This window comes from Musca autumnalis, unplaced genomic scaffold (genome assembly GCF_047663935.1).
Source record: "Musca autumnalis isolate F117 unplaced genomic scaffold, ASM4766393v1 scaffold_162, whole genome shotgun sequence".
NCBI classification, from domain to species: domain Eukaryota; kingdom Metazoa; phylum Arthropoda; class Insecta; order Diptera; family Muscidae; genus Musca; species Musca autumnalis.
The window spans coordinates 75,930-87,630 of NW_027411714.1; the positions used below are offsets into that span (position 1 = coordinate 75,930).

Sequence of the window (11,701 nt, forward strand, 5' to 3'; positions counted from 1 at the left end):
CAAGAAAATAAACTCCAAAGGAGATTAACATGCAGGATATGAAGAAATACTAGGACATATGTACATATGTATATTTAAGGAATAATGAGTATTCATATAAAAGGCTAATAGCTCCTTTCTCAGAAAACCACAGATCTTCTAATAAAAGACAAGACGGACTTCCCAAAGAAAAGTAATAGTAATATTAATTTTTTTCCATAAAAGCTTTTTTGTTTAGATGATTCCATAGTATATCATTATAAAACAATGTCATGACTGTAATTTCCCAACTTAAACTTATACACTCCACGTCAGTAGAATAGAACACCTACATTTTTGTTAATGTTAGCTTACTTATCCCAAAACGAATGAATCTGCGTTTTCAATCTTGTGGGGATGTAAAGTCTATGGTGTTATGTATCAACCACATAAAAAATTATGTTTTTAGTTCTTCGCGAAATGATTTTCTGATCTATTTTCCGATAGTACTATGAAAAATAGGAATTTATTTTTGGTCATCAGGATAGAACATTCACTTTATTTTCGCGAATTTTTGAGATATTAACGCCATATTTTCTTTCAGTCGATAAAGCAAGGCTTTCTAATCATTTTTCACCAAAGAAAACCTATAAATTATTCCGCGGACACCGAAATAACAGCGTTAAATGGTTTAAATTGACAGATATTGGAAACATCTCGGAATGTCAATAGGAGTCGCGCATTTATTTCATTTTTCTTCACAATAAGATAGAATATGACACAGACAACCTCGATGGATACAATCGAGTGCTTCGGATGCTGATAAGATGGAATATTTTCAAAATAATTATGAAAAACGTCAAAATTTCTTATAAAAACCTTGATGTTTTGTTCAATAAAATGTTTTTTCCGCGAACAAGTCTGCCGTTAAAAGGTTTGGAAATATGCTCCAGATTTAGAGGAAGATAATCTGATACGAAAACAACCGTTATTTTAATACACTGAGGGAAATTTTAGTACTTTTTAAAACAACATACGAAACCAAAAACCTCAATTTCCATGACTGTGTTTTACCGCGAAAACGGGGCTTTTACATTTGCGATTTCAGTTAAAAAAAATACTAATTCGTAAAATCCGGTATGGAGAACATAACCTGGTCCATTTTTATTGGAGCATAACACTGTTGAGAACAGTCGCGGACACCGAAATAAGAACATATATAAAATTCAAAGTCCAAAGGGTGTGTTCAATTTGAAAAATGTGCTAAAATTTCCCTCAGTGTATTAAAATAGCGGATATTTTCATATCAGATTATTTTCCTCTAAATCTGGAGCATATTTCCAAACCATTAAATGGCAGACATGTTTGCGGAAAAACCATTTTATTGAACAAATCATCATGGTTTTTTAAGAAATTTTGAAGTTTTTCATAAATATTTTGAAAATATTCCATCTTATCAGCATCCGAAGCACTCGATTGTATCCATCGAGGTTGTCTGTGTCATATTCTATCTTATTGTGAAGAAATATGAAATAAATGCGCGACTCCTATTGACATTCCGAGATGTTTCCAATATCTGCCAATTTAAACCCTTTAACGCTGTTATTTCGGTGTCCGCGGAATAATTTATAGGTTTTCTTTGGTAAAAAATTATTAGAAAGCCTTGCTTTATCGACTGAAAGATAATTCGGCGTTAATATCTCAAAAATTCGCGAAAATAAAGTGAATGTTCTATCCTGATGACCAAAAATAAATTCCTATTTTTCATAGTACTATCGGAATATAGATCAGAAAATCATTTCGCGAAGAGCTAAAAACATAATTTTTTATGTGGTTGATATGGAACATCATAGACTTTACATCCCCACAAGATTGAAAACGCAGATTCATTCGTTTTGGGATAAATAAGCTAACATTAACAAAAATGTAGGTGTTCTATTCTACTGACGTGGAGTGTATATCTTAAAAATAGTACAACTTAAGAAAAAATTAAAATTGTATAGAATTTTCACAGCTACAATATTTTCTCTAATCCCATATGGATATGACTAGCGGGTTTGAAGCATAATCGTGAAAACCAAAAAAAAAAAAAAAAAAATTAAAATGTGAACTTTTACCGCGATTTATTTCAAAAGCGCTCCGGCATTTTTTTTTTTTTTGATTTTTCTCACCTATGAACGTTGTAGTTTAAGAATCCGCAAAAACTTCCATTCATTTACAGTTGGTTCAAGAGCACCGTGCGATATGGACTTCTACAAGAAAAACATTGGTTTTCATTCAGAATACCTCATGTAGACTCTCCATAGGAGGATGAGGCAGACCAAAAGGCCTTCCCTTCCCTAAGGCGAAAAAAGTCATTTATTTCTAGGATGCGTATTCTCAGTCCAGTCTTCTAAAGAGCTATTCTCATACAAAACATTTAGTTTTTTCGCAGAATACCAAGTGGAGTTCCCGCAGAATAAACCAGAATTCCCGCAGAATAAAACCAGATTCTCGCAAAAATTCAGAACGACTTCTCAATGAGGCAAAGTATGCCTTCTCACAGAAGACCAAAGGATGTTCTTAAGAAAGGCCAATAAGTCGTCTCATTGACGAGCAGAAAGTTTTTTCTTTAAACTCCAGAAGGTCTTCCTATTTAGACTTATGAATAACATATATGATATTTCATTGAAGGACAGCTGTCTGCTCATTACAGTCCAGACGCCAAGAATATGTCTCCAGTGAATACCTGGAGGTTATCTTGCGAAAGAGCTAAAGGTATTCTCCGAAGAGACAAGGAGCTCTTCTCATGAAAAATCAGGAAATATTATAAAAAGAAACCAATAGGTCTTCTCATATAAGACAAGGAGGTATTATCATTGAACAACAAATATTTTCTGCATACAACCAAGACGAAGGTGTGTGAGGTCTTCTCATAGAAGACCAGGACGCCTTTTCTTCTCATAGAAGAAGGCCCCTTTCATGAGAAGAGCAAGATGTATTCTCATAGAAGACGAAAAGGTATTATCACAAAAGACGAAGATGTCTTCTGGGATATGGCCAGAACGTCCTGTCACAGAACACAAGTAGATTTTCTCATAGAAGTCTAGGAGGTCTTCTCAAAACAAACCAAAACTAAAGGTAATGTCACATTATGCAAATATTTGCTCCATCGACCGGCAGTGTGCGTTTACAGAGAGCAAGTGAGCATAATTTTCAATGCATTATTTACGCTCAAGTGCTCTCAGTAAGCGCACACTGCCGGTCGCTGGAGCAAATATTTGCATAATATGACCTTACCTTAAGAGAAGACCGAGCACTCTTCTCATAGAATATTAGGAGGTTTTCTAAGAGAAGACCAGTAGGTCTACTCACAGAGAACGAGAAGGTCTTCTCACAGAGAACGAGAAGGTCTTCTCATAGAAGACGAGGAGGTCTTCTCCTAGAAGATGAGGATGTCTCCTCTTAGAAGACCAGTTGGACCTGGATGCCTTGCAATAGAAGACCAGGAATTCTTCTCTTAAACGACCAGGAAGTCTTCTCTTAAACGACCAGGAGGTCTTCTCTTAATAGACTAAGTGGTGTTCTCCTATAAGACCACTAGACCTTCTGCAGAAGAATAGAAGGTCTTATTTTAGAAAGCCAGAAATTTTTCTCAAATAAGACCAGTAGGTACCTCTATGTAGGATCAGGAAGTCTCCTCTCAAACTAACAATTCCTCAGGGAAGAATATGAGGTATTCTCATAGAAGACGAGGAAGTCTTCCACAGAAGACAAGGAAATTGTCCCACTGGCGACAAACAGGTCTCACAGAAGATCAGGAGACCAGGAGGGCTTCTCACAGAAGACCAGGAGGTCTTCTCACAAAAGACCAGGAAGTCTGCTCACAGAATGTATTCTCAAGACGACCTTCTCAGAGATGATTAGAAGGTCTTCGTAGAGAAGTCCAGGAGGCCTCTTAACACAAGACTACCAGGTCTTTTTACAGTAGAACAGAAGGTCTTCTGACTAGATAAGCACTGAAGGCCAGAAGATCTCAGAGAAAACCAGGGTGCCTTCTCATAGACGTCGATCAGGTCTTCTTATTTTTCACAGAAGATGAGGAGGTCTTCCTTCAGAGGACCAGGAGGTCTTTCCACAAAAAACAGGAAGTCTTTTCACGAAAATCTAAGAAGTCTGCTCACAGAAGACCAGGATATCTTCTCACAGACGACAGAGAAGTTCTCTCACAGATGATTAGGAGCTCTTCTCACGAAAGACCAGTAGGACTTCTCACCGAAGACCAGTGGAACCAGGATATCTTCCGATAAGATCAGTAGAACTTCTGATAGAATATAAGTAGGTCTTCTTTTAGAAGGCTAGGAGTTTTTCTCATATAAGACCCGGAGGTATCTTTAGGTAGTATAAGGGAATCTGTTCTCAGACAAATAATTCCTCAGGGAAGAATAGGTGGTATTCTCACAGAAGACGAGGAAGTCTTCCACAGATGACCAGGATATTTTCTCATAGGCTGCAAGCAGGTCTCACAGAAGATCAGGAGATCTTCGTACAGAACACCAGGAGGACTTATCACAGAACACCAGTAGGTCCTCTCACAAAATACCAGGAAGTCTGCTCATAGAATGCTTTTTCATAGACGACCTTCTCACAGATGATTAGGAGGTTTTCGTACAGAAGTCCAGGAGGCCTCTAGCAGGTCTTTTTACAGAATAACAGGAGGTCTTCTACCAAAGGATTAGAGGACCAGGAGGTCTTTAAAAAACACCAACAAATCTTCTCACAAAAAAAGGAAGTCTGTTCACAGAAGACCAGAATATCTTCCTTTGACAAAAGACCAGGAGGACGGCCAGTCTTCGCCCCGAAGGCTAGAAAATCTCAGTGAAGACCAGGATGTCTTCAAACAGAAGATGAGGAAGTCTTCCCATAGACGACAGGGAAGTCTTCTCACAGATGATCAGGAGGTCTTCCCTGCAGATCTTTTGAAGGCCAGGAGCTTTTCTGGCAGAAAACTAGGAGGTATTCGTACTGAAGGCGAGAAGATCTCAGAGAAAGACAGGATGTCTTCTGATAGGAGACTAGCAGGTCTTCTTACTTTTCATATATGACCAGAAGGTCTGCTTAAAGAAAAGACTAAGAGCCTTCTCGCTTTTCACAGAAGACGAGGAGGTCTTCTCACAGAAGAAGATTAGGAGTTCTGATCACAGAAAACCAGAATGTCTGCTCACAGGACCAGGATGTCTTCTCATAGATGGGCAGGAGGTCTTCTCATTGAAGACCAGGATGTTTTCTAAAAAAAAGTTCAGGAAGTCTTTCTACAGAGGACCAGGAGGTTTTCACACACATGGCCAGGATGTCTTCTCACAGAAGGTGAGGGTGTCTTCTTACAGAATACCATGATTATCAAAGAAGACCAGAGAGTCTTTTGACAAATTGAAGACCATGATTCTCAAAAAAGACCAGGAAGTCTTCTGACAAACTGAAGACCAAGAGCATTGTAGACCAGAATTTCTCACAGAAGACAAGAAAGTCTTCTGCTAGAAGGCAAAAAGGTATTCTCATAAAAGACAAAAAGGTATTTTCATAGAAGAAAATAAGTTCTTCTATTAGAAGACTAAGAGGTCTTCTCATGGAAAATCGGGAGGTCTACTTTCATAAGATCATGATGTATTCTTATAGTTGACCATGTGGTATTTTAGTCAAAGACCTGAAAGTAGTCTTACAAAAAAAAACGTCTTCACCAGAACGTCTTCTTATGAAAGACCAGGAGGTCTTCTTATAGAATAACAGGAGGTCCTCTCACTGAAGGCCAGGCAATCCTCTCAAAGAAGGCCAGGATGTTTCTAATCGAAGACCCTCTCATAGATGACAAGAAGATCAGTTTATAGAAGACCAAGAGGTCTTCTTATCGAAAACGAGGAGATTATCTTAACGAAGACCTGCTAGTCTTCGTATCTTATAATTGATGCCTTCTGGTTGTCTTCTTCTCTCTTCTTATAGATGAGCAGGTAGTCTTCTCATTGAGGATCAGAAGATACTTTCATAGAAAACAGGGAGGCCTTCTTATTGAAGGCCAGGAGATTTTGTTATAGAGGACCAGGAGGCTATCTTAAGGACGATGTGGAAGTATTCATATTAAGGTCCGGCAAGTTTCTTATAAAAGATCAAAAGATCCTCTTATAGAACGATTAGGTATTTTTAAAGATTTTTTTATCAGAAGACTTGCTTGTCTTCTGTAAAAAGACCAGGTGATCTTCTTATAGAAGACCAGAAGGTCCTCTTGTAGAAGACCAGGAGGAAGACTTCAAATAAAAGATCGGAAGCACTTCTTGTAGAAGCAAGAGGGTCTTTAAGAATGCTAGGGTGTTTCTTTTAATGGCAAAGATATCTTCTTTATCCCTATTTTCCATGCTGCACACAAACAAACACACATACGGTGCAAATTAGTTGTCAACGAAAGAAAATTTGCTTTGCTACTTTGGAGCGTATAACGGTTGTCACAATGTATACGCACCTGTGTTCATAGCAACACAAAGAATGTAATTATCCTACATTGTTGTATGTTTTCTGAAATTTCTTAAAATCATCCTTAAATCTGGAAATCACATAAGCACACTTACCATAATCCGCTGGTATGGCACATATTGCCTGATGATGATGTGGATGATGCTGGGGGCAAATGCCCTCGTGTGGATGTGGAGCAATATAGTATTCCGTTGGATAAAATTCACCGTGATATTGGATGTAGACGGGACCGGGTGGCGGTCCAGGAGGTGGGGCAGCAGCAACACAATTTCCGCCGCTACTGCCACCACTGTTGCCACTAGAACTAACTGAACTAGTTGTAGAGCCACTGGGCGATAGTCCACCATGACCATTTTCCAGAGACTGTGAACATGGTGGCTGTGATTGTGGTGGTAGTGGACCGGGTGGCAATGGACCATGAGGCGGACCATGATGTGACATGGGAGGCGGCCCTACATGGTGGTGATGATGATGGTGATGTAAGTGGGGTGGTGGTGGCGGTGGGCCCATTGGTCCTCCGGCTGCCATGTGAGCCTGCATTGCTGCCACCAAGGCCATTTGTTGTTGATGCTGTTGTGGATGGTGTACAGCACAGGGAAGTATTTGTGCACCCTGCGGTGGTGTGGGTGGTGGCGGCTGATGCATTAGAGGCGGTGTGGCGGGCAACGATGGATTTGAAGCCGATGAATCTGTGGGTGAAAGTTGTGATTGTTGCATCATGGCCTGGGGTAAAACTACCGGTGGAGGGGGTCCGGGTGATGGAGCCTGTGTTAAAAGTTGTCCTCCTCCACCTCCTCCTGGAGAGCCTGTTGTTATAATATGTTGAATGTGGGCATAGTGATGTTGGGGTAGTGTTACTTGTTGTTGTTGTTGTGATGCTACTTGTGATGGTGTTGGTGGTGGTTGTTGTGGCACTACCATTACTATATCATCACTAGAGCTTAGAGGCTCCAGAGCAGAGGCTGTTGAAGGTGTTGAGGCTGCAGATACCGACGAGGATGATATCGAAGATGTGGAAGACACCGAAGATGCTGATGATGCTGTTGAACAAGTTGATGATGTTGAACTGTTTAAACCTGAACCACCATTCTCACTTGAACTGTTTGCGGGTGATGATGCTGTATCACAAGTTTGTTTGAGAATATGTTGATGTTGCTGCTGTTGTTGTTGTTGTGGTGATGATTGTGATTGCTCGTTGTTGGCAGCTACATTCATACGCACCATATCCGCGGATTTTTGTTTAATGTGGGTGCGTTTTAAGGGGATTTTGAGGTTGATGGAGGCGGCTATTGTTGAAAATAATATTGAATTTTTAGATTTGAATTTTGTTTCTTTTTTAGTTGTGTTGTTTATTGGAAATGTTGACCAACATTGTTGCTGCAACTTTGTTTATAAATTAATGTTTGAATTAAATTCGTGTTTTTTTCTTGTTTGGCAGTTATCAGTTGCTTTGAAATCTTTTTAAAGATTTTTGTTTTTTATTTCGTATGCTGCAAGAGAAAATATTTTTGACTTATCAGTATCATTTTGACATGCGAAGCATTGTTAATGGGACGACTTCTAAACTCAACTTACGTTTCAGAGCAAAAAAAATATATATTATAAATTTTTTGGCGTTTCACTTGTTTTGTTTTGCTGTGATAACATAGTCAAGGTTATCATTGAAAAAAGCTTTGGTTTGTTTGGCATATTTCTAAAATTTATGGCAATTATTTTAATGCGTAGTAATAGGCCGCATTTACAGCTATATAGGTCAGCATTCGCTGTTTAGAAACAATAAATCAAAATAAAAAAAATATAAAAAAATCCAGGAGGTCTTCTCATATAAGATCAGGTGGTCCTCTCACAGAAGACCAGGATGTCCTTTTATAGAAGGATAGCAAGAGAAGACCTCTTGAACCCAAGGATGTCTTCTTAACTGAATCCCATTAGGTCTTTATATTTCATCCCACATCCCACAAAAGTGGATTTTTTTAAAGAATGTTTTTCCATCCAACATCCGACAAAACGTGGATCTTCTAAAGAATGTATTTTCCATCCAACAGACCAAAAACGTGAATTTTTAAAGAATATTTTTCTATCGAACATCAGACTAAACGTGCATTTTTTAAAGAATATTTTTTCCATCTAACAACAGACCAAAAACATGGATTTTTAAAGATTTTTTTTTGCATCCAACATCAGACCAAAAAACCTGGATTTTTTAAAGAATATTTTTTCCGACCAACATCAGACCACAAAACGTGGATTTTTTAAAGAATATTTTTTCCAACCAACATCAGACCACAAAACGTGAATTTTTTTAAAGAATATTTTACTATCCAACATCACAAAAAACGTGGATTTTTTTAAAGAATATTTTTTCCAACCAACATCAGATCACAAAACGTGGATTTTTTAAAGAATATTTTTTCCAACCAACATCAGATCACAAAACGTGGATTTTTTAAAGAATATTTTTTCCAGCCAACATCAGACCACAAAACGTGGATTTTTTAAAGAATATTTTTTCCAACCAACATCACACATTTTTGCCATCCAACCGGTATGTTGGGTTTTCAGAAGTCAACAACTTTCATAAAATCGTTCTAAATATTTGAGATATATAGCTCAGATGATAATGCTTATTATCTTTACTTTTTCCTTTATGTCCTCTAGACTTTGACATTTAATCCATCAAACAAAATTTCACCAATCTCCTATCGCATTTAACCAGATCTGCCAATAGCCCCAGACCTAATTTAAAATATAATTTTTTGTTGTTAATAAAACCTAATTTCAGTTCGTAAAAATATTTTCCCATGAAATTGCCAATTTGTCTAGCCCAGCGTAGAAACGAAAAAAAAACAAGTTTGCCACTTAACATGGCAATCATGTTCAGCGTATAAAATAGCCCAAAATTTGCTTTTATCTTTAACGTCAAGCGCTGCCGTCAGTTTTGTGTATAGCGGACCTCTTTGTTTTTATCAGACAATGTCTTTAACACCAGCACTACAGGCTGCCAACGGCTTACAACTTAAATAAGTTTGTTTTGTTTTCTTATGGCGTTCGTTTTTTTCTCTACTAGCTTTTTTTCTGTGATGAATAGGCAAACAATCATATCGTATTGCCTGCCGTTCTCAAATAATCCATTTCCGCAAATAATAAAAAAGCACGACAGAGAAAAAACACCAACAACAACAACAAATAACAAAATAGCAACGGCAGCCGCCGCTGCCATCAACAGTAGCAAAATAGAAGAAGCTAATAAATATTTATAAATGAAATACCAGCAGCAACAACAAAAATAACCAGAGCAACGAGAAACAGAAATGAGATTGCATAACTAACTGGGACAGAAATAACTAGCAAGCAACAACAACAAAACAAATACAAAGCAGTTTTTTTGTTATAAGGAAATACTACGGCTAAGTGTTGAAGTGTGAAAAGAGGAAATGTTTGAAGATATCAGTCACACACCCGCACAAAAACACACATCAGTCAAATATTGGAAACATGTATAATAGGTCGGGGCGATATGTATGGAAGGAAACAGCTTATTGGGCCTATCTCGTTTCTGATTCTTGGGATTGTAATGAGCAAAAAAGTCGGCTAGACCATATCGACACCTCCAAATAATAGTATGCTAAGTCTAAAAAGTGAGTTTTACAGGAGAAGCTCTCAAAGTGTGGAAATTTCTTTGAACTTCAGTACTATGCTAAGTCAATATTTGTTTATAACTTCTGTTCGGATTGTCCGATTATTACCAAAATTTGACAGAATTTAAGTTAAAGGACGTTAAATATAAAAATGTAAAGAACTTGAAAACATGCTAAGTCGACTTAGCATACTATTGTTTGGAGGCGTCGATATGTCTACGGTGAAAATGGAGCCTCCCGATTTTGACTTGAAGTTTTTTTTATCACAAGGCCAAGACAGTCTGAAGAGCGTTCCAATGGTTTTGCGTAGTACTAGAGAGTTCTTAACTATTGTCTGGGCTACAATTTCTGCCTTTGTGTTGGACCGAAAATCTCAATGGTTTGCTTGTTATATGCCAAAATGTTCAAAAAACCTGAATAAAAAAGCTTCAAAATCGGGAGGCTAGATTTTCATCGTAGACATAGGGTCTAGTGGACTTTTTTGCTCACTACCATCCCAGGAATGAGAACCGCGATGGGTCCAATAAGATGCTTAAATTACCCCACCCTAACGTATAACGGTTTGATTGATACGAAGAACAAGAAGACATCGTACAACATATTTTAGGCTCAGATGGCTGGATTTTTTATATTCTCAGCTTTTGGGCTATATACACGTTCATACAATCAACATAATTATATACTCAGGCTATTTCATCTATGGACAGATCGAACCCGGATAAACAACCGAAATTCTTATGCCCAACAAGTTTGTATTTCACAATTTTGTGGCCCTTTTTGACGTATAAATATGGATTTGGATTAAATCTGAAAAATGTTGCGGAGGAGCTACCTGAAGGAATGAATCGCATTATCCATAGTGGGAGTGGATCTTATTTTTAGAGTCATTACTGTATAATTTAGAGCTTTTGAATCAGGATACGTGGATTGACCCACGAAAAAAACATAATTTCGCTGTAAACGTGACCACAAGGAATAGCTTTGACAAAAATGACCAAAGCATTCTGGAACAGACATTTAACTACAGTTTGTTTTTTCATAGTTGGACGCTATTTTTAGGGGAGTGTTACTAACGTAGCGCCCAAACCCAAGTTTGTATCGTTTTTATGGGTGAACGCGCGGCACATTTTAGCTCACTACCCTCAACGGCTGTTATGGGCAGCTCCCAAGGTGACACCACAGTGAGGTTAATGTTCACTTGAGATGGAAGTCGGACCAGGACAAGTCCTGGGATTTGCCTTGTTAAAGCCGCTCAGAACCGTCACTTGGTATCTTTCATCCCCTACGTGTCGTGCTACTACCAAAGAGAAAAATGGGGCATATAGGGCTACTCTACAATCGTAGCGTTCGAGAGAGATATCGGGTGAAACGGAGAGAGGAGAAACATCTTTTGCGCGGCAAAAAGAGAGAAATGGAAAAGCGGAATAGTGCAAAAATCGAGACATACTGGAGCCAGAATGAAGTCCGAAAGTTCTGCCAAAGAGTGAAACATCAAAATGAAAGCTTTGGTACACGCACATCCTCCTGTAGAAATCAGCAACGTAATTTGGTAACTGATACAGATAGTATGCTCAGAATATGGAAAGAACATTTTTCCAAACTGT

The 11,701-nt window shown here is 38.2% G+C and overlaps 1 protein-coding gene across 1 annotated transcript in view; it reads right to left on the reverse strand.

Moving 5' to 3' along the window:
- Window positions 1–9,628, reverse strand: part of LOC141391854 (uncharacterized) — a 61,616-nt gene extending 51,988 nt beyond the window's left edge. The window contains exon 1 of the mRNA XM_073964545.1: window positions 6,555–9,628. Coding sequence (XP_073820646.1) covers window positions 6,555–7,683 — 1,129 coding nt within the window. The 5' untranslated portion in view covers window positions 7,684–9,628. The remainder of the gene's footprint in view (window positions 1–6,554) is intronic.
- Between the last annotated feature and the right edge of the window lie 2,073 nt (window positions 9,629–11,701).